Source organism: Leptosomus discolor, chromosome 12, assembly GCF_034619465.1.
Source record: "Leptosomus discolor isolate bLepDis1 chromosome 12, bLepDis1.hap2, whole genome shotgun sequence".
Lineage (NCBI taxonomy): Eukaryota > Metazoa > Chordata > Aves > Leptosomiformes > Leptosomidae > Leptosomus > Leptosomus discolor.
In genome coordinates, this window is record NC_141402.1 from 16,477,843 (window position 1) to 16,501,138 (window position 23,296).

A 23,296-nucleotide genomic window follows, 5' to 3' on the forward strand; every position below is an offset into this window, starting at 1 on the left:
TTACACAGTCGCGTTGGAGTATTCCTGCAAGGAAGGAGAATATGAACTGCGATAACTTACACACAGTGCACAACCGTTGTAGGTTTCTGTTAAATGGCCTTGAAGCAGGAAAGGTCTGAAATTCTTGTGTTTGAATCTCAGGTTAATTATATTCTTACACGCTGCCCATATGGAACAGAAGAAGGGAAGAAGAAGTTTGGGATTAAGAGGCTGCTCAATAATGGCACCTATTCAGCTGCATATCCTCTTCACGATGTAAGTATTCTAGCTTTCTGCTCCCTTCAGCATTTCCCGATGTTTTTACTTTTACCTACTGTGACATTTGCTGTTTCCAGCAGAAATGAAAATGTGCTCAAACCCTTCCATTTGTCCCGGTAATTGATTCTGGTCTATAATACACGAGACGTATCTGCCAGCCCTACCATTTGGCTTTTATGTGCTGAAATGTTTCTTCCTATAGTTGAGTTTCTGGGATATACTTATGTGTCAGTCACATAGTTCGCGAGAGACTTATTCCAGAGTATTTTCCTATAATGTCTATGATGCAGATTATGTGATAGTACCTTAGAAAGATTGTAGCAGGGAATGAACACCTCCTGTAGATGCATGCATTCAGCAGCATGTGTGTGTGTAGGGTGTGTACGTACATATAGTGTCGTTACACAGTAGTGCGTACTGCCTGTAGTTACATAAATACTCTTGGGAGCATACCGTGTTGGGAGTGAAGTCAGATGAGATGCAGGAGCCCTGCGGTTTAGTGTGGGATGGTCACTTGTCCATCCCCTCGTGAGCTCTGGTGAGCAGCTGCAAATACTGAAAGTGTGGTAAGGGTGGTAACTACTGGTGTTTAGTTTTGCTGTAGGGTCAATTTTTAATACAACATATGTGGATTTAGCCCTGAAATCCCTTGGAGAAAACGAGAGAGAGATGGTTTACCATGTTTTACAGATACTTTTTTAAATTCCTTTTTTTTTCCTTCTGAACATTGTGTTTAATTCGTTGTTTAAATCTTAAATTCTCTCCTTGTTTTTACAAGTTATTTCAGATTTGTGACAGTGCTTTAGTGAACTTAAATTGCTTATTTATATCTGTGAATTGTACCACAAGGTATTTTTTAATACTTCATATAGATTTTTTTTTAAAAATGTTTTTAAATATTTTTCCTCCCTTAGCAAATTAAAAGAAATGGACGAACGGACATTCTTTAGATTTTCGAGGGGAAAGTTTAACAGATCAGAGTCTAGGCTGTAGAAGACTAGTGCAGGCTGGGAAGTGCTTACACTGTTGGGACTACCACAATCACAGATAATAAAAAGCAGTTGTACAAGAATCTCTACTGTACAAGACCAACCTTAAATGCTAAGAAATCATATTAAAAAATTCCAAAAATCATGAGACCAACTCACCAATCCTTGTCTAACAAACAACTATTTAAGCATTTAAAATACTTTAAAAATGCAAACCTTAGGTTGTTTAAATTTCTTGATTTCTATTTAGAAAAGAATTTTGATGCTTTTCTGTGTGACTGAGAGACGTTCCAAAAGAAAGGAGAACCAAGATCACAAACTGAATACTTGTCATAGTCAAGTATTTCTCAAGGCAGAGTCTACACCACAAAATAAGATTACAAGAGCTGTCAGGAACTGCGGCTATTTTGTGCTGTTATCTTTCTAGGAAACTGATGAAGTTCCAAAGTTTTCTTAGTATTTGACAGGTAGATACATGACAGTGACAACCACCACTGACATTAATTAGCGTCAGAATTTCCTTTTGCATGTCCTTGCCTTACAGCCCGAGAAGCCACAGCACAGCGTATGCTGTGTGTGGCTGGAGGCAGGAAACAACTCGAATTTGTATCCCCCAGTTTACATTGCTCAGTGAAATGCCTTTGGCCGTGCAGTTTACGAGACTGAAATGCAGAGAACAGGATTTAAATTTGCGTTATTTTTAATGAAGTTGAGTAAAACAGTGGTTTTCTACTTTAGAGAAGCTTGAACTTCTGCAGGTGCGTGTGCTCCACCAACATACGGAACTAACCACCCACCGCAGTCATCTACCAGTGAAATGAGTGTGTTGAACCAACACAGCACTGGTGTAATGTCTAAGATTGGTAGATGTTTCCCGAAAATGTATATTATCTCAAAACATTACATATATAAAAAGGATTTTACTTAAATAAAGCTGTGCAGTGCTAAGTTTGAATTTCGAGTTAGTTTAATTGGCACAATCTTAAGAGGGATGCGTCATCGTTAATGTTTGTTTCTTTCAATGTAGTATTTGGGTCTGTCAGTGAGGTGTTTTGGCTTTGCTCTGATTTGCTCTCAGTGCCAGTACTGGAAAAAGGCAAATGATCCAAACTGTGACAATGAGAGATACACGCTGTACATGGAGTGGGCCCGTTTCTTGCGGTTCTACAAAGAACAGCCTTTGGACCTCATCAGGTAAAATACTGCCTGTGTCTTATTATATTTACTTGGTTTTCACTCTAATTTGTAGCTTGATCCTGATGGGAGATTTTTACTAATTTTTAAGATCCGATGAGAATCGGATACTTAGTAGGGCACTAGGAGGAGTGTCCCTGTAGGACACAGCACAGGTTTTTACGAGCAACTGGAAAAATGCTTTATCTCAAATCAAGCCTCTTTCAATCTAGCCAGTGCTCCTGGGGTCAGGGGTGTTACAGATAATTCAGCTGCGGAGGAAGACATATAAAGAATACCTTGCATTTTATAATCAAAATCTGCCACAATTTTTAAAGATTGATTTGAAAATATGAAACTTGAAAAAACCACTAATAAAAACAGTTTTGAAGCTTGACTCTTAATTCAGTACTACACCCACATTTAAACAAATCTTACCCAAGATCTCTTTGATTCAGCTCATAATGATATAACAAAAATGTTTCTACTTTATTCACAGGTTACAGTTGCCCAATTTGTAACAGAACCAGTTGCATTTCTGTGAATCGCCTGTTCATTCTAACCATATGATCAGCACCGTTGTGCCCAGTTTCATTTGTATAACTCCATAGAAAATCAAAAAAGTAAATCTTCAATTACGTTATCCTGTTGGAAAGAGAAAGAATGATTTGTTTAAAGGTGGAGCTTCTGCTAGGAAGAAAAAAATGGTCCAAGGAGGCCATATATTGTGTTGACACATCCAGCTTGTGCTACTTCTCACAGCTGGGTTCAAAGCTCATTTTTCCAGTGTACATCAGTGCATTTACTCTTCTATTAAATGAAAGTTTTGCCAAATGTTTCGTTTCGACTCTGGCCAGTTTGTTCTATTGCAGTTTTAAACTTTGCTTTGTATTCCCATTTATTGCATTTTTTTGTATTTAGGAAGTACTATGGTGAGAAGATCGGAATCTATTTTGCCTGGCTAGGATTTTACACGGAGATGTTATTCCTTGCAGCTGTTGTTGGCTTAATCTGTTTTCTTTATGGCTTGTTTACAATGGATGAAAATATGAGCAGGTGAGTACAATGTTGAAAATCTCCTGGGCTTATAATGGGAAAAGCTAAGTAATGTGAAAACTTTGTTCTGGCTAAAAAACCAGGTAACAAGCTTTTAAAGCTTGTCAGAGCAGATAAAGTTTATACATCAACTGTCTTTATTGACCGAAGTGGTGGTGGACAGCTAATGTAGAACTTGTGACTATTAATTAGTAAGACCCAGTTTATAGGTGAAAAGCAGTATTTTATTGCCATTTGGTAATAGGTTTTTATATCGGAGTACCTACAATACAAAGTCCTAAGAGTACCACTGACATCTCTGAAAATTGTGTGTTTCAAGTGTTTATTGTTGCCTTAAGCTTTTCTATTTTAATCTGCCTTGCAGAGTAGTCCATTGATCTTTTTGTGTAGGTCATCATTTGTACTAACTACCAAAAGCATGAGGACAGGACAGATCAGCAGTGTGCTCCCATCGAAGAGGGATCCAGTATCTCATAAGCCAGAGTTTGCTTCTTTCTAAATAAGCGTTGGGCTTGTTTCTTCAAGGGTCCCAAGATTTACTGTTTTCGGGGATTTGGTGGGAGGGAGTGGGTGGGGAGAGGAAAAGCGGGTTGACATTCCATTGCTCACTGTTCTTTATAAGAAGGCTTTCAGAAAATTTTGAGTTTTAACCGTAAAAGATGAATAATAGGTTAAAATGATCATCTATTGAATTAATGTCATTTTGAGGCTTACATTTTAGCTTGGTTCAGAATTCACCTGGGAATACTGCTGTACGTGTTCAGACTTCCCTGCATACTGAAGGACTATTGTAGCATTGTAATCTTCGCCCACTGTAGCAGTTAAATTGAAGTAGCAAATTTTACTGTAGATGGCAAGCTGAATGGATACGTCTGCTCTTAGAAAAGGTGTGTTGAATGCATTACGAACCTGATGAGGAATAACATGGATTGTGCCTCACCGGAAAGCAGTGCTTGTGCAGTACAGCTCCTTACAGACTTCTGATAGAATCAGACAGCCCGTACCAGGTGACAAGACTTGGCATCGTCTCTGTGAAGCTGCAGACGTTGGGCTTTGAACAAGTGAAGCTCTTAATGTCTTTTTAAAAAAAAGTTAATGTCATATAGCAGCTGTTATGATGCTGTGGAAACAGGTACTGTACTGTGTTTTTCTCCTCAGCAAAGAAATCTGTGACCCTGCCATTGGAGGAGAGATCATCATGTGCCCTCTTTGTGACCGAGAGTGTGAGTACTGGCGGCTAAACACCACCTGTGCGTCCTCAGAGGTCCGTACCTGCTTCTCCAGCCACTTGACACTTTGGTTCGTACTGGAAGCTGGCTTGGTACTGACCTGTTCCTGTGTGTTCTCTCGCAGTATTCCCATTTGTTTGACAACGTGGCAACTCTTTTTTTTGCCATTTTCATGGGCATATGGGGTGAGTACATTTGATAAGTTTTATGTCAAGCGATAAGGAGATCTTGGCTGAGGGACACTGGAAGAGGGAAGAAGGGGCATAATGACTTTGCTTTAACAGCCTGCCTCAGACACAAAAGTGACAAAAGAGTAAAAATAATTTGAAGTTACAGAGGAATTAGACTTAAAAAAACCCAACTACCCCACAAACAAAATCCAGCAGGTATCTCTGATATCATAAGCGTTCCGTGCACTTTTAACTACTAACATTTGTTTCTTTCCTTAGTAACCCTAAGACAGAGTGGTCCAACCTTATGCAGTCTTTGTAAGAGTCCTCTCTGCTAAACCTGCACCTTATCAGTGTCCCTGCAAGGGAGCAGAGAGCTTTTGTGACTTTTCACTGGATGGTGGTTCGTCACTACCACATTGTTAGCAGCACTTTTAGGATGAGAGTTAGTTGGCTTCTACTCTAGTAAAGTTCATACGTTATAGTATGTTTTGATGATGCAGAAAGAGATGGATTTCCTGACTATCTATAAGCATGGTTTCACACCAAGAGATGCTTGCTCAGACTTTAAGATCATATTGTCTTGAATACATGTTGTTTTCTTAAGCTCTGTGAAGGTTTATAGATGCAGAATAGTGTAATTATTGTTTCTTATTTCCTTAAATACCTTGTCTCCTGTTTCATACTGTTTGTATGAAATATCATATAGATATATTTTGAATATAGATATTTGAATATAGGTATTTCATTGACACACAAAGATCTCTGTGTGCTAATAGAAAATGTCTTTGTGTCGTTGTTATTGAAAGATCTAGCCACTAACTTTTTTCATGGAGAATTCTCAAAAAAGAATTTGAATAAGATGATGTTGTATGGCTGTTTGACTAAAACTCTCTTGATTTTAAGCACTAGCATTTGAGTGACAAGGATTAGTCATTCAGGAAGCCCCAGCAGGAGATAAACTTTCCTGTGTTTGTGTAAACTGTAAAGCCTCTCCGGTTCAAATAAGAACAATCAGATTACTAAGGGTTTGCATTTTAGTTGTTTATAGAGGGCTTTTAAAATGTTATATAGTATTATATCTTTTATAGTTGTTTTATATATGAAATCAGTTCCCTCTAGTGTCTTAAAAATTTAAGCCAACCTCACTCTCGATCATATGAAAATCATCAGACATTCACTGTCTTTAAAAAAGCCATTATATCAAATAATGATCAAAAAAGCAACAGAAATCTTTGAACATACTACTTGAAAACAGTTCTGCTTATTTGTAATAGCTGTTCATGTGTTGCAGGTTTACACACAAGCAATTAGTTGAATTATCATGTTCCTTTAACTCTGTTGCTATTTGCATATGAAAAGTAGTTAAACTGTAATTGAACATGGTTGTCATAACCATGGGAATACCCCTGTCCTCTCTTGGGATCTTCCTGGTCATCCACTTCTGGAATTCAGTTAGCTAGTAAATTCCCTAATCCATATTGTGGTCTTGGCTGTGAATAGGTGGCCAATAAAAACAGATGGGTCACACTGTGAGGACAAGTAATAGACTGCAGAATAGAAGCCAGTACAGAAATAAGTTTAACTTGGTTCATGAACTTGTTCACGTCTCCCTTAACTGTAGTTTAACACTTCAAAATTGCAGTTACCCTTTTCCTGGAGTTTTGGAAGAGACGGCAAGCTAGACTGAAATATGAGTGGGACCTGGTTGATTTTGAAGAGGAACAGCAACAACTCCAGCTGAGGCCTGAGTACGAGGCAAAATGTACCCAAAAGAAGAAGAATCCTGTAACTCAGGTAGTGAGCGAGCTGGGTTGACATGCATGCAAATTCAGTTGTGTGCGGAAAGTTCGATGACCTGTGAGTTCTGCCTCAGGAATAAGCCTGTGTCTCACTGCTAGGTAAAGGCTTGTGTGACACGTGTAGGCAACGCCGCGTTTATAGTGGGGCAGGGCAGGTCCTCAGCTGTTACATCTCTGCAGAGCAGTGCTTATGGCAGCAACGAGTTTGGCTTAAATATGTAGAACCTGATGGCAGCCACACCCTCGCCGAACACAACAGATTGCATGGAATAGCAAAGCAGAATTTGGGAATGCATTGTTTTCTCGCTGAAGGCATCCAGTTGATGAGTGCTGAGGTTTGTGCTCTTTGGTTGACCAATATCAGAGAGAACCACTTTACCTGCCAAAAGCTTCAGTAAATCCGGGGGTCTCTTTACCCTGGCCCAGGGCCGTTGCGGTGTGGCTGCCCTGCTCTCCAGTCTGAAGGTGACAACTGAAGGCTGTCAGCACAACGGCCTCTTGCACATGGCAGGCATGCCCCATCTCCTGGGCCATGGCTGTCTTCCTGCAGATGTCTTTTGTTATCCAGGCTTTTGACACAGAATAAATGACAATGTGGGGGTTTTGCCTCTGGAGTGTGTGCATAACTTTCATTAATTATCCTCTACTGATTTTAATTTCCACTGGAAACTGATACATTAAATGGGGACTACAAAGGTAAAGTTTATAGCTTTCACTTGGCTAACACCATCTTTACAGTGTCCTTTGCGTTTCAGAGTAGCAGTCTCTGAAATCCTCACACCTTTAAAAGCAGTCTTTCTCCTCCTTACACAACATATGAAGAAGCACTTGTCTTGACCTAAAGATACATAAGTGGGACTTGCTGTGGTTTTGCTTCTGATACACAACCACTTCCGGGAACACTAGAGAGATGAAGGTTACTGAAGCCCTTTGTCTGAAATGTCATTGAGATACAGTTAACCATAACTATTTAACTCTGCTAAATGCTGTATGTAAATACTACAACTTAATTGTCTTCATTTGCATTTGATTTAGGTAGGAGTTACTTGACAAATTTAGGGATCAGATGGTTGCATTCCAATACAACACCTACCACCTCAGCTGGACATATTTTTAAATCATCCTTCCTCTTCCTAAAATTGCATATGAATACCTCATTTTCACTAGTTACGCTTGGATAACACAGTCTTCAGAAATAAAACAGGAGTTTAGCCGGAACATGGGAAGAATCATTGTTATATAAAGAGTAGCCCTGTCTTGCAGGGCTTGTCTACTTAATTACTAGGAAATATATACACTAATTTTATTTATCAGGAGAGACAGTTTTACTGTCTCTCCTTCCCCTTCTGCGCATACAGCATTAATGCTGCTGTTCTTGTACTTGTAACTTGTGCAGTGTACAAGTTACGCAGAGATCTTTGATAACCCTGCACTGTGATGTTGAGTGGAGCTCTGCTGAGGTATTGATACCTGCACGCTCAGGAAAACAGTTTCAGGTAAATCAACTTTTCATTAGCTAGTTCTGCTACTTCAAAACAAGTGCCTGCCTGTTGCATGGGATTTGCTGGTTTGCATCCCTGTGTAATCTCAGGCTCAAACCCTCCCCTTTCTTACACGGCGGCACAGTGACCAGAACCAGCTGAACCACAGCGGTTGTGCTGCAGTTGAAGGAAAGAGCAGGGGGAGATCACACAGGCAGGTCGCAGCCCTTGCGTGCTCTGAAGTAACGGGCTGCAGCAGAGGGTGATCCTGTGAGGACAGGGAAGTGTTGGGCTGACTCGTAGGTGGTGGTTATGTACAGCGTGAACCAAACCCCGTAGTCTGGGGAGGTGAATCAGCTGCAGCAGGTCACAGCCAGAGGTGGCACGGGTGAGGTGTGTTTGTGTAACTGTCCTGAGGGAGATTGTTCTCTCCCGAAGTTGGTGCAGATCTCTTAAGTAGGGTGGTTTATTTGGACTTTACTTAGGAACTGGAAATTGGACTGTGATATATTTTTCTTATCTCAGAGTGAGGTACAGCACTGCTCTGTGCTTTCTAAGTATGCATGAACAATTACCATAAAATTTCAATGACTCTCTAATCCTTTACGTTATGACACATCAATTTATTACCTTGCTGGATTTTCAGAAGCTTTTGTGCAGCAGGGTTTAGCAGTGATCCTTATCAATACTCAGTTACAGCAAACCGTAAGGGTTAGCTGTGCTTGGCTTTAATTAACACCTCATTGGGATGCTAAACAATTTAGCTAGATCATAGCTAAAATCTGGTTTTGCTGATTACAGTAGAATCTTAATTTCCATAAATAATGAAGCATTTCATTCAAACTTGGCCTCTGTCTTTGCACATTATTGCCTACATTTTGTTCTGAAGTAGAAAACTTGTTGAATAGCCTAGAATGTGTTAAGATTTGTTCTTAGTATAGAATATATATATATTATTTATTAATACATAATAGGTATAAAATGTTACGAGCCTATGTAAAGCCACGTGATATCTGTGCTTGTATCTTGTCTTCAGCTGTAAGTTCTGTTAATAGAGCCTTTAACTATTACCATCATCAAACAACTTGTTGTGACTCAAGACTACAGTATTGATAATTGTGTTTAAGTATACTTAGGCAGATACAGGCAGTGTATCTCTCCTGAGAGAACAGCATATTACACTTCAAACAAAATCACGTTGGCATGAGCATGCTGATGGACTGAAGAAATTGCCATCCAGAAGAACTGCTGCTGCTTGGTTGTGTCAGGGAGAAACGTGCAGCTTGGTTGTGGCCATTGCATTCAGCGTAATTACACCGCGTTATGCCGGTGTGTTTGGCACATTCTGGGCTTTTGTGCAACACAAAATAAACTCCCTTCAACAACATTTTACAGGTTCAGTATCTTCAGTTGTCGAAATAAACATTTCCCGGTTCGATGCACTTACTGATCTTATACTTAATATTATGCTTGCCTGTAGTAATCAGTGCCCCTTTGTCCGAGAGGAGCGTAAGCATGCTACAATGCCTTGTCCCAGAGATTTGTCAAGTTCAGGTTATTTTTCACTAAATCTTCCACTGGCATTACTTCTTAAATGATCCTTTCTTAATACATATAATCTGGTATTTTAGGAATTAGAATTGGTTGCGAAAAAGAGAACTTTACACGAACATGGAAAATTGTTCATGTGCTATATGGGGATACTCATGTGGGTAAGACCTACTGCCTGATGCTGCAGCGGAGATTGGCAACTAATGGATGTAGCCATTTCTTCAATTAAAAAATAAAAATAAAAATTGAAGGAGTGGAGGAAAACGCTCTCTGGCTGTGTGGAAAAACATGGTACATCCAAGTAAATGACCATTTTAAGAAACCTCAACGTGAAGAATTTCTTAAAATTCAGTCCAGTTTTGGACTTGGAGCTCTACAACACCTGACCGAGCGTTACAGTAATCGGTCTGGCCTGTTCGTCTAATGAAGGAGGTGGTCTTTTTCCTTCAGCTACCGATTGATTTTTGCAAAGGTTTAACCATTCTTTCCAAGTACTGTCTTTACTTTTAGCATTGTTATGTCCTGATCTTTTCCCCCCAGCACGTTCAAAATCCTGTGTAGCTGCCCTTCTAGAGAGGGGGGTTCTGAATGATTTTCCTCGGATGTGGGCACTTTCACACAGCTGATGAGAGCTCTGTGTGCTGCTTGATGTTAGAATAAGATTACGGATTTGTGAACTGTGCTGTGCTTGCTTGACTGTTTCAGGAGATGGAGCCTTATTTGCCTTTAACTAGCCAGGCTGTGCGGTTCTGCATCTCAGGAACTACAGTGTTGTTCTGGGTGAGCATCTTTTTGAATCGTCACTTTAACATACATCAGAGTTGCTGATCATCACTAATCCTGACATTAACACAAATTGGTTTTAATCATGATATTAACACATGCTTTCATTATTGTCCTGCAGGTTTTCTGCTGTCATGCAAAATGCACTTCAACTCAGTTTAACAAAAAAAAAAAAAACCCAAAAACCAACCTTGGAAATTTGTCATTAATTAGTAATTTGATTGGACATTTTAGCATAGGGATAACTTTTTCTCTGGCTTATGTGCTGTTAACAGACCATACTGAAAAAATTTGTAGTAAAGGTGAAAAAAAAAAAAGGTATTATTTACTACAATGAAATACCTACCTATTCCTCTGTAGAAATATCTGCAGAGTGAATTTCAGGGTGGTGATATAATCTAGCTTGTCCCTTCCATCTCCATTTCTATGAGTGTATCTTTCTGCACTAATTTTTTTAATACTGGTATTAAGATTGTCTGTTTCTCTTGTGTTAACAAAGTGGTTTTGTTGCGTTTAATGTATGTAATATAACAAGTTATTTTGCCTGTGTAGTTTGCATTTCAGTGCTGCTGAGCTCATACCCATAAAGAATAACATGTAAAAAGTATAAAGCATGGTGATTTACATCTTGTTTCAACAGTTTCATGCATATAGCTATACTGAGCTGTGAGTGTATTTCAAATCTCTGTCCTTTCTTTAGGTGTCTCTGATTATAGCTAGCATGATAGCTGTCATCGTGTATCGTCTGGCGGTGTATGCTGCCTTTGCCAGCCTGATGGAGAACACTCAAACTTTAGAGCCCATCAGTGGATTACTGACTCCTCAGCTGGCAACTTCAGTCACAGCCTCATGCCTGAATTTTGTCATCATCATGATACTGAATTTCTTGTATGAGAGAATAGCCATCTGGATTACTGATATGGGTAAGCCGTGTACTTGAAGACAAAACTTTCAAGGGATCTCTAAAGGTAGAACCTGTCCGGAGGTGCTCTGTGGAGTTGTTCTCAACTCGGCCACGGTGGGAGCACTAGGATGTTGGTGTGTAGCTTGCAGCAGTGACTCCCTTGTATCGTGGGCATACTGAACATTTTCCCTGCATTTGAATGGTTATGATAAGCTGCTTTCTCTTAGTGTAATGTTTGCTTATATTAGAACTAGTCTACAGAGACAATCGTAGTTCTGACCATAATTAAAAATTGTTTCATGTTATATTAAGAGTTACCAAAGCAAATTGTCTTGATTTATCAGTATTTCAATTCAAAATCCTGAAGATGTTTTTAAAAATAGATCACAGCTTTCATAGCCATCTTTACAGGAATAAATGTAACAAATACAAAATAATATTACTAAATATTTACTAATCTTTACTAAATAATGCTGTGTCTTACTTTGGGGGTAGGAGGCTGGGGGATAGGGCAGTATATTTTCCAGGGTTTTCTCTTGGCACTGTTTCCCTTAGCTATGGATTTACAGATTTGGAGTTAATACAGGTTGAAGGCAGAGACTGAGCAGGTTGGGAAGTTGGGCCCAAGATGTGTCACTGTGGCTGTAGCCATTGGTAGCATTCCCTACAGCAGGCTCACTCCAGAGCTGGACGAGCCAGCAGGCAGGCCCAGAAACATCTATGACTTCTGTAGCAGATTTGATGTTAGGCTGTTGCTTGCTTGCTGGAAATATCCTTCTCTAGAGCCCCTCTTATATGTTTTTCTTTGCATTTAATGATCTAGATGTACGAGTTTCTGCAGGTGCTTTATAGAAAGAAATAATTGCAGAATATTCGGGGGGGGGGGGGGGAAGGCTGAAAGTATTTTGTACAGCTGTCATAAAACCAGCTGGGTGATCTTTTTTTATGAGGTCTTACAAGTGGAACCAAGAATTGAAAGATGTTTCTTGCAGAAACTTAATGGGGTGTTGCATTGGGTTTATTTTGATTTGTCATGAACCATCTCTCATCTTGGAGATCTGTATTGCTTATCTCACTTGGCCAAATTAGACCGAAGACAGACAGAACAAGTAATAAGTAAAATTGCCCCTAGCAAAACCAAAACCAAACAGAAAATCATAATTTTTAAATCTTTCTTTCTTGAAGGGCATTAATTATAAGCAGGAAGGCTCGGCAGTGTTATTTTGCTGCTTGCAGGTGTGGAGGATTAATTTCTTCAGTGTCAGCACTACCTGTGGTCATCAGTTACAGAGGAGAAAATAAATGTTTATTTTTGGGGGACTGCTGCCCTCCTCTGGCAGCTGCGCTTAGCCTGGCTGGGAGACAGGGCTGAGTCCAGGGTATGAAGTGTTGGCTGCGGCTGTCAGGAGTGTCTGTTTTAACTCTCTTCACTCTTGAATTCTTCAAAAAGGTTAGGCCAGGTTTTGCTTTCAGACAGGCAGGTATAACCTGCCTCTGGTGCTCTGAACACTGCGTGTCTGACAAACATTTGAACAGCTTGCAGACAACAAAAATACTTTCATGAGCTGCAACCTAGGCAGACTACCTCACCTGCATACTGCCTCCTCTACAGTACACTCTGCTGTCAGGTTCCCAGCAAATACCCTTTGTTCTTCTGTCGTGCAAACTTACGCCAAGCTTGGAAACGCTAGTTCACTTGGCTATATAAAATAAATTTACCATAGAGCAGGTGAGTTCAACAGGTCTGCCAGGTCCTGGCCAATTCAGAGGGACTTGAATGCTTGTGGTGTACTTTCTTCTCCTTTTTCCCAGCTTGAATTGGTTATATGTTATCATTTAACAGGACATTTTACCAATAATGTGCTTAGGGCTTCCTGCTGCCTTTAAAAATGTAAACATGATGGAGAATGTGGTTACGAAGGCAGCAAAATTTTAAGCAAAGGCGTGGTGATGTTCAGCACCGCTGAAATGCCTGTATCCTTCCCTGTTCTTCCCCCCATTATGAGCCTCGTCTTTCAGAGGCACAGGGCCCATCCAGTTGCTGCTGATTTCAATATGTTATACACATACAGTATATTGGAAAAAAACCCAATACTGGAACATACTTTTCTACCACAAAGGAGAAAAAAAAATTACTCTTTATCAAGTGCATTGCCAACAGTGAAATTTTCGTACTTTAGAAGACCCTGCTAGTTACTGTTTGAGATTCATCTTGGATCTCCTAAAATAGTGTGAGATTTGGGGATGGACTAGTGGACAGTACAAAGAAGGGGAAACTGAAGCTTATAAAAGTTTCAAGAATGATTTTCACTTGCCTGCCTACTCAGATCATTGCATTGTAAATTAAGGGTAAGATGTCTGAGATCAGGAACTCCTGCTGAAATGTTCAGAGGTGTGGGGGTTTTGTTTCATTTTCTTTTTTTCCTTTGGGATGTAAGGGCACTGTGCATGATGAGTACTTATGAATCTGTATCTTTTTAAAGTGAATACAGAAAAATAAAATTGCTGTTTTCTGGTTTCACAGAGATTCCCAGAACTCATATGGAGTATGAGAACAGGCTCACTATGAAAATGTTTTTGTTCCAGTTTGTCAACTACTATTCATCCTGCTTCTACGTGGCCTTCTTCAAAGGGAAGTTTGTTGGTTACCCAGGTGCCTACACCTACATGTTTAATCGCTGGCGAAATGAAGAGGTAGGACTTTCTTTATTAAGATGGACTGAATAGCAATAAACTAGTTAAACCTTTTATCGTCCCTACCCAGGGCTGTCATAAATCGCCAGCTGCAGGTTTGGTCTGGAATGAGCTGGACCTCAGGTGGCCATCCTGAGGCTGACGGCAGGGGCTTCCAAGGACTCTTCCTGCTGTTGCCAGTCAGGGAAGCACCAGCACTGAAAATCTGAGGCTCTGTCACAAGGGTGAAAAAATCAAAAATCTTTTATTGGCCCCAGTTCTCCTGAAATACCAATGGATCTTGCCATAGGTCTTAAAAGTGATCCTCTAGGTTGGAGAAAGCTAGTATAAGTGGAAATGGTCCCTGACTTTTGGATATCTTCATTAGCTTTTTGAGGTATTATGTTTTCAGTGAAATTGTTTGGTAAAAGGCACCTCTGTAAGCTTTTGCTTTTTTCCTCATATCATTGCTGCTTATGCTGTCTCTACGGAGGTGAAATGTGATATTTCATGTGAAGCATTGCCCGGGAGTCAATACTGGAGGAAAAACTTCATGCAAAACACGATGCAGTAATGCAGTGCACTTACTGATGGAGTATCTCCTAAGGCTGGTCTGGCTGCTAAATTCTTAAGAAGGCCTCAAGAAAGAGTTGAGGCTAAAAACTAGTGTTCTTGGCAAACAGCAGAGACCAGATACTGGCAGGTATTTAAATGCCTCTGGTGTAGGGATATGAGTAGAAAATATGGGTGCTTGGTAGATCGGGGTTGGTCTGGTGCTGAGAGCTAACCAAGCTCCATACGTTCACCTCGCCGGGGCTGTGGAGTGGCTGCTGCATGCGGATCCTGCTCCCCCTCTTTGGGTGTCTGCACAGTGGTCAGCCTGAAGCATCTCTGAATTGCTCTGTCTTTAAATGGTCGTTACGTTTTGATGTGTGTTCCATCGAGCACATGGAGCATTGACAGCCCTTCTATAACTGCCTTCCTGAGAGGCTATCGTAGCTGGCAGTCCACATGAAAATTAAGTACGGTTCAAACAAGTTTTAAGAATTTTTCTTCTGTCTTTAATTTATACCATAGTAGAATATAGTTTGTCTGGGTAATGTCCATTGTTCGTGTCCGTTAACCCCTGGTTTGTCTCTGCCAGTGCGATCCTGCGGGCTGTTTGATAGAATTGACGACACAGCTCACCATAGTCATGGCTGGCAAACAGATCTGGGGAAATATCCAAGAGGCCATTGTACCGTAAGTCATATCTTACACCGAGCTGCCTATGTTATAGACAGAGGAAACTCTTGGAAGCAGTGATAACAAGTATTGCCATATGAAGGAGCTAAGAGGAATTCTGTAAATTAAGCACAAAATCTGACACTTCATTTATTTTATAGAGACTTTTGACCTCTTTTTGTGAAAGCCATGTTTGTAAAATTGTATTGCAACAAGGAGCTTGCTTAGAGAAAGGGGTGCTTGATCTGCTTCTCTCGTTGCTAACTTTCTTCTGCATATACAGCTGGATTTGTAACTGGTGGGGACGCCGTAAAGCCAAAAATAATCCAGAAAATTTATACAGTCGCTGGGAGCAAGACCATGATCTGCAGACGTTTGGAGCCTTAGGCCTGTTCTATGAATATCTAGAAATGGGTAAGTTTAAAAATACGCATTTGGAATTGAGGACAAGACACTTTGTACTGACACTTCCAAAAAAATAACTTCTCACTTAATTGTTATGGGTCGATGGCAACATTTTCATCTGGTAAACAGCAGATGATTAACTGCTGGAAATTAAATAGGTCAGGCCAATTAAAAAAAAAAAAAAAGGTGCCTCTGCATCTTAGACTGCAGGGAATTTCACAGAAACACTGCAAAGACTGTTTGTTTCCCTCGTTTGAATGGGGAACATTATTCTTGGTGCAGCCAGCTGTCTCAGTGTCTGTTCTGAACTTGTGCCCAAGCATGTTCTCAGCTGATGTCAGTGGAAATGGTAGGCATGGGATGAGCGCCAAATACCCTGTAAGGAGGGAGGGGTACTGCAGATAGGGAATCTACCAACTGGATCAGAGAGTCGGTTTAGTTTGACGTTTGCACTGATTAGTGCTTTGATACAGTCCAGCAGAGGGAGCATGGATAACAGAATAGGAATTTTCAAAGGTAATGTGAGGAGGTCAGCATATGAAATTACTTTACAAAACCTGAGAAACTAACACTAGAAATTGAAGCCAAACTAAATCTAAAAGACACTTAAAATTAGTGTTTGTCTGTTAGAAGGACACAGTTTGTTGAGAAGTGGTCTCTTGTATTGTTTTATTGGTACAGAAATAATTACTGCCTAGAGCTTTGCAACTGTGGTGGTGTCATTTCATACACTTCATGATATTTCATGCAGGGCTGGGATCTTATGAAATTCATACGCTAAGAACCATCAGCGTTGTGAGCCATGCCTGTTAATAGATGTCCTTGCTCTTCCTGAATCAGAACTGAACCGGTGTGCTCCGGCATCGTCCTGGGGCTGCTAAGCTAGTAGAAATTCTTTTGCTTGTCTAAGATGAGGAACTGATCACTGAAATCATGGAAGAGCTGATGACTGGTGTATGGGAATTTATTTTTATCCACTGCCTAAACCAGACAAGATGTTCTGTTTCCTGTCTTGAAAATATAGTGGCAGTATTGGCTCTGCACTGAGGGCTGTCACATTCTGTACCGAGATGTTTCACGTTGGTAATAACTGAATGTATTTTATTTGCAATTCTGAAACTAATGTTAAGACTCCCCAGTGGAACTATTACGTACAGAATTGGTGTTAGTATTTTGACTAAACCCATAACAATAGGTGGAGGTAAGGCTGTGATAAAAGTAGAAGTAATTCCTCTTCTTTGTTTAGGAGCATAGCTGGTAAGTAAAAGCAGAACGAGCTTGCTCTGTACAGACTGCAGGAGAGGAAAACTAGCCTGTTTTTGTTCTTTCTTGTAATTGATGACTTTAATGTATGATTACCTTCCCGTTCCCCTACAGTTATGTTCCGTTCATGACAGAACTGCAGCACCATGAAAGAATTGGTATCCAGCACTGCTGCCAGCGTCATTTGACAGGACCCGAATGCCCGGTTCCCTTGGGTGCTGCTGAATGGCAGCCCTAAGAGACTAGAGAAGGCTTGGGGCTGGGGCAGTTGTCACTTAGCTCAGGCCAGGGCTGGAGATGTCGTCTTGTGCAGCCTGGCAGAAGTTTGCCATTTGTCTGCGAGCGACAACTTGCGTGTTTCATTGTCACCCTGAGGGTTCTTTGGTAGAGGCACATTTTGGCACTTTTTTTTTCCTCCCTTGCAGTCATTCAGTTTGGATTCATTACTCTCTTCGTGGCGTCCTTTCCCCTGGCTCCCCTTCTTGCTCTGATGAATAATATCCTGGAGATTCGAGTAGACTCCTGGAAATTAACCACTCAGTACAGGAGACCTGTGGCTGCGAAAGCACATAGCATAGGAGTTTGGCAAGAAATCCTGAACGGAATGGCCATCTTGTCTGTTGTCACTAATGTAAGTATATTAACGGTGCTACATCAGTTTTGATTCTTCAATGTACTCGGGATTTGTAGATTTAAAAATCAGCTGATGCTTTTTCTCCCTCATCAACAGTATTCGCTTTATCACATGTTACCCTATGGAGATACGGTCGGACCCTTTGGGTGGTGCGGCTTGTCCATGTGGTGACAACATGGAGCTCCCAATCCACATTTCACTGGGCCATAATCTTTCATTCACTTGTCTGCGTTTTCCAGCGTTTTGGAATGGCATAAGCCAGTCTGAAGCTTAGTCTGATGAAGCGCACTGATTGCCCAGAGGTGACCGTAGGGAACAGGAGAGGTGGATTAATTCCATTGGCCAGACGACATTTCTGTCTTGTTTCTGAGGCCTATTCTGTGGGAATTCTGCTCATTCAGCTACTTCTGGATGCCCCTATGGGGGCAATGGCTTAGAGTACTTTTTATATACTGGAAACTAAATGCTGTGCTAGTACTGTGTGTTAAGTATAATGTAAAGCAGACTGCTGACCAAAAGACTTGCCTCTTCTTAATGTTGAATATTAAACAGTATCAGATCCCCAAGTGCTTTAGGCAATAAACCCACTTGCAGGTATTGCCTAATTAGCAAGGTACCTGAGCATCTTAAGTATTTTAAGTTTCCAGGCAAAATGTGCTGGTAGGCCTTGTTTGCTTTTTAAATATAGCTGGAGAAGATGGCTCCTCTTCTTTCATAAAGTGATCACACACTGGAATCAAGTTCGCCCTTTCTCACAAGAATTCAAAAGCACATCTCTTTCACTAAGGAGTGCTGTTATCACAGATAGTAGACAGCTTGGTGTGAGGGGATATTTGGGATTTAGTGCCTCTTGGAAGGACTGTTCACGTATTTTGTCCACTGCAGCAGAGGCTGCAGTCAGCATTTTACCAGGGTAGAGTGCCCTAGTCATGCTCACCCTTGCTTAGAAGGTCCTGGGTTATGCCACAGAGTCACAGTACCAAAACCCTGTTATGAAACTGCTCACAAGTTTTGTGTGCCACTTCATTTCTTTTTCCTATTTCTTTTTCAGGCTTTTATTGTTGCATTCACATCAGATATGATTCCTCGTTTAGTTTACTACTATGCGTATTCTGAAAATGAAGACTCACCAATGTCTGGATACATAAACAATAGTTTGTCAGTGTTTCAAATCTCAGATTTTCCCGACAGAAACAATCCTAAAATGAATCCAGAAGGCCTTGTCATATGCAGGTTGGTTTAATAATAAATATTTTATCACTTTGTTTAGAATACAGCGTAAAAAGTCAGTGCAGACCTGAGTAGTCCAGTAGAAATTAAATTATGTCATTCTCATCGTTCTGAAGTGTGAGAGGTAATATTGAAGCTATTAACAATGCAGTGCTTGAGATGGTAAGAGATCATGCTAGTAACAAAAAAAAAAAATCATCTTTTTGTTTAAGAGAGTCTCATGTGTTTCTGTTTGGTTTTGGTTTTTTACTTAATGAAACTATTGATTTTTGAGTGATGAAGGAGATTTATGTCCCTAAGGTTGCAAACTTCAGCCTATATTTTGGAAGGTTTTTAGGCTGCAATGCCTAAGTGGACAAGGAAGTACTGTTAAGGGGATGTTTAGATTCCAAAGCTGAAAATGGGATATGGTATTTAAAGCCAGTCATTATTGTGTGAGGTACCACCAAGGGTCTGGGCCATCCTGCTTTCATTAAAAAAATAGTTTGTTCTTGCTAGAAGAGGCGTTGGATGTTCTAGAAGAATTGAGAAAGAACTTTGGCGAAGTCTGTGGTAAAAGAAAAGTATTGATTTGATTGATTAAAAAAAAAAATCCCCAAACAAAATAGCCCCACAATGCTTTAAGAAGAAGCTACGTTCGTCTGATGTTTTAGCTTTAAAGGCCCAGGAATCTTTATCCTACTTAGGCAGGTGAGTGTAGAACACATACTCAAGACTGTCCTTCCATTAAACCCTGCATCCATCCAATCCATAATCTGTCAACATCTGTCACATTTATTCAATACTTGTCTGTTGCGATGCGATACATTCCGTCACTCTGTTCTGTATTATTTGATCATTGCCTGAAAAAAAGTAACCTATGTACAAAATTTCACTTCTTACACGTCCTCATCTCTGCTCCGTTGCTGTGAATGTGAGAGTCTTGTAAGCAAACACAAGATAGAAACAAATTGAGAGGCAACCTTTTCCTGCCGAAGGAAACAGACCATTTAAAACAAGATGAAAAGGTTCCTTAAGTGACAGCTGTATTTGCCTGTAAGTGTCACTGAGCTTGTAGTCTGTCTCAGACTGAATATGACATTTCACCTTTGCGTGTCTTTCTGTCCAACAGGTACAGAGACTATCGATATCCTCCAGATCATGAGAGGAGATATTTACACACTATGCAGTTCTGGCACATTCTTGCTGCAAAACTGGCCTTTATCATTATTATGGAGGTATGTTCCCTGCAAAATTTCCTTCCCAACTGGTACCTTATAGGTTCTTTGGTTAGTTACTAACGTTACAGAAAATAGAATTGCCAGGAGTATAAAATAGTTTCTTCCCTAGTTGATACCAATTACTCATGTCCTAAATGATTACTGTAACTAGGTGTTTTAACTTCAGGGAGTTAACCTCCGAGTAAGAACAGTGAAAACAGCTGAGGAGACTGCTAAATGGGATCAAAATAAAACAGCAGAATAAAAAAAGGTCTTTATGCAGCTGGAAGAGACATGAACTGCCAGGACTAGCACTTCCACTCCTACTGGTTTCATTAAAGAGCTCTATGTGAGAGGGCTGTATTCAAAATCCAGAAGGCATTTTGCAGTGATGTATATTGGCTAAAAATAGCTAAATCAATAATTTAGATAACTGGCACTTCAGTATTAAGCCACTGTCTTGCAGGTTCTGAAGGGAGAAGGCGGTTGTAGAAGTGCTCTTCTCACCACTTCTCCTGCTGTATCTTACCAGTTCTCAGTAGCTGAATGTTACCAGCACGGCCATGTGAATTTTCTAAGAAACCACACAGAGGTATTAGGAAGTGATGCTGGGGATTCAGAACCTGACACTTTCCTCTTGGGTTTGCTAATTCATTAATGGTTTGGAATTAAATTTTCTGCATAAAAGGAGGTGGTTTAATCTTCCTGTACATCTCAGATACACATTAGTTTGTTATGCATTGTTCCAGGACAGCCAAATGAATGGTATTGGTTTTTTTTTAGGGGGGGGGGGAAGTGATCTATTTGGTGTTAGCTAGAACAATAGGCGTTTCATTTCGTAATGAGTTGTTACATTTCTCCTGGCTTCCTTTTTTTTTCTTTTTTTTTTTCCCCTCAGCATGTTGTATTCATCGTCAAATTCTTTGTAGCATGGATGATTCCTGATGTCCCTGCAGACGTGAAAGCCAAAATAAAACGTGAAAAGTATTTAACGCAGAAAATCCTACATGAGTATGAACTTGAAAAACTGAAGGAGAGACTGTGTCAAGGTGATAAACGAGCCACGGAAAAGGAGTTCATCGCCACAGAAGGGAGAATGGAGTTATCCAGAGCAATGTAGTTGAAAAAACATCTGTTTGGATTTAGCTTGTTTCAGCTTTTTTATCTGTGATTTGCTCAGTATGCATCTTCTTGAAAGCTATAGGACAGTTTCAACCCTTCGCTTTCAGTCCAAAGATTTTAAAAGTCTTACTGAGCATTCTAGGTTTAGTAAATCTACTTAACTGTATGACTTCAGCACTGTTTTCTATTTACCCATCACTTTGAATAGTAAGTGTAATCTTATAATCCTAGAATTTGGATTCCCAGTGTTGGGAATGCTACCCTCAAAGGGCTTGCAGGGAAAGATAAGGTCGTTACCACCAAGCCCTCCCCCTGTTGCTAAATGCAAAGTTCCAGGCTGCATCCCAGCTGAATGAAAAGGATATCATAGAGGACTCTTGCTGTGGAAAGTGCGGAGGATTATTATTTTTATGACATGATCATTTAAGTAGGAGAACACTCCTGATACAAGGGTTAGGGTTTGGGGCTTTTTTTGGTATCCGCTGTGTCTTATGAAGCATTTGTTTGCAGCTTTGAACTTCTATACGCTTTTTAGAAGGAACTGATTTTTAAAGGTATGTTGGCTTAATTCCACTTGGAATTATCTATAGGCACAGAATTCAGTTAATATATACTAATGAAGGAAAAACAACCCGTAATTTATTTTTATAAAAATATCATCTGCCAAAGAGTTTGCTCTTTAAATGCAAATATTGTGGAATCATCACAGTGTTTTTTGAAAAAGTGTGTACAGTTTGGAGAAGTACAGACAATTTATTTTTCAGTCTCAAAAACTGCCATTGGAAGGTGATGCCTGACGTTAGTTTTGGCCAAAGCTGCTTCTTTGTTTGGGTTCTCTGTGAATGCCAGCAAAGGGCTAGAGCTGTGTGTCTGTACTTGATGCATACAATGGAGTATGACTGCACAGTGCAGTGGATTGGGAGCTGGACCACCACGCTAATTAATCTAGTGTGGTTGTACCTGGATCCGTATTCGAAAGATTTTAAGCATGCCAAATAATCTATGTTTACGTTGTTATTGTCCTTATATAGAGGAGCTGGGGGGCTTGGTTTTGGTTTTGTTTTGTTTTTAATCTTTAGGAAGGATCTTTTTTTCTGTTTTGTCATGGAGCTTTTCTACAGAATTACCAAGTTTATGAGTATATAATAACGACTTGTGCAAAGTGGCTAACAGCTGTTTATGAATGTGTCCGCATTTTATAGTTGGAAGCAGTTAGGCCTTTTTATGATTTTGCTGTATATTGGAAACATATCAACACTTCCATGCTTAGTGCCTTGTTTATTTGCATTTGGCAAAAGATGTGAAAATGATCGCAATGGGGAAGTGCGTATTCCCAAAGTGTGCTCGCAGGCATCATGATACTGTGAACCCGCACACGTGGCTGTGCAGCGTTAGCCGAACCATGCCTGCCTTGGCAGGCTTCTGTTTCAGTGCTGTGCGAACCGCTCGCAGAGAGCGCTTCATACCTAGACTGCTTAGATAAAGTCGCACCAAACTGTTGAGTTCTCTCACACTAGCTAGAGAGATGAGAAATTTTACTATATTTGCACTTTGAAAGTTATACTTCCTTGCAAGTATACACAAAAAAATGTAAGTTTGTATTCCATATCAGCCAAATGATGTACTGTTTACTAGATCCACAGCTTAAGGTTTCCGTATTTTGGTTTAGCAGACCTAGCCTACGTCTTGGAACGCTTGGCTAGTAACCTTAGTGTTCCAACAGAGTTTTAAATCGGTGTCTTGGGTGGAACCGTCATGGCTAGCAAAAGTTTTGACATTGAAGTGCCTACCTCAAACAAACATCACACGGTTTGGCTGCCAGTCAAGGACTAGAAGCAGATGTACATTTCTCGTTACTGTAAGTTATTATTCAGCTTCCTTCTGCACGTTTGCTTGATGAACCGAGCATGTTGGCAATTCATGTTCATAAGGAACTGACCATGGTCTTGCATATTCAGATATATTCGAAGTAATGGATTTATTGGAGGAATGCATGTAGAAATAAATTAGCTCTGCTGCTTAATGTATAAGCCAAAGAAGAGTATGTCACCGTAATTACTTATGTGACACCAGGATTGACACAGGGCAAGCACTTTGCTGCTTCTTACATGTATACTGTTGACTAAACAGCTTAATTTAGATTTCACGGT

The 23,296-nt window shown here is 40.2% G+C and overlaps 1 protein-coding gene across 1 annotated transcript in view; it reads left to right on the plus strand.

Annotated features, from left to right (window-relative positions):
- Positions 1 to 21,214, plus strand: part of ANO5 (anoctamin 5) — a 56,473-nt gene extending 35,259 nt beyond the window's left edge. The window contains exons 8-22 of the mRNA XM_086472415.1: positions 142 to 255; positions 2,326 to 2,441; positions 3,342 to 3,476; positions 4,635 to 4,740; positions 4,830 to 4,890; positions 6,521 to 6,672; positions 10,415 to 10,489; positions 11,193 to 11,415; positions 13,921 to 14,090; positions 15,214 to 15,311; positions 15,577 to 15,707; positions 17,387 to 17,592; positions 18,647 to 18,828; positions 19,937 to 20,042; positions 20,923 to 21,214. Of these exons, the coding sequence (XP_086328541.1) occupies positions 142 to 255; positions 2,326 to 2,441; positions 3,342 to 3,476; positions 4,635 to 4,740; positions 4,830 to 4,890; positions 6,521 to 6,672; positions 10,415 to 10,489; positions 11,193 to 11,415; positions 13,921 to 14,090; positions 15,214 to 15,311; positions 15,577 to 15,707; positions 17,387 to 17,592; positions 18,647 to 18,828; positions 19,937 to 20,042; positions 20,923 to 21,144 (2,097 nt within the window). The 3' untranslated portion in view covers positions 21,145 to 21,214. The remainder of the gene's footprint in view (positions 1 to 141; positions 256 to 2,325; positions 2,442 to 3,341; positions 3,477 to 4,634; positions 4,741 to 4,829; positions 4,891 to 6,520; positions 6,673 to 10,414; positions 10,490 to 11,192; positions 11,416 to 13,920; positions 14,091 to 15,213; positions 15,312 to 15,576; positions 15,708 to 17,386; positions 17,593 to 18,646; positions 18,829 to 19,936; positions 20,043 to 20,922) is intronic.
- Positions 21,215 to 23,296: the final 2,082 nt, after the last annotated feature.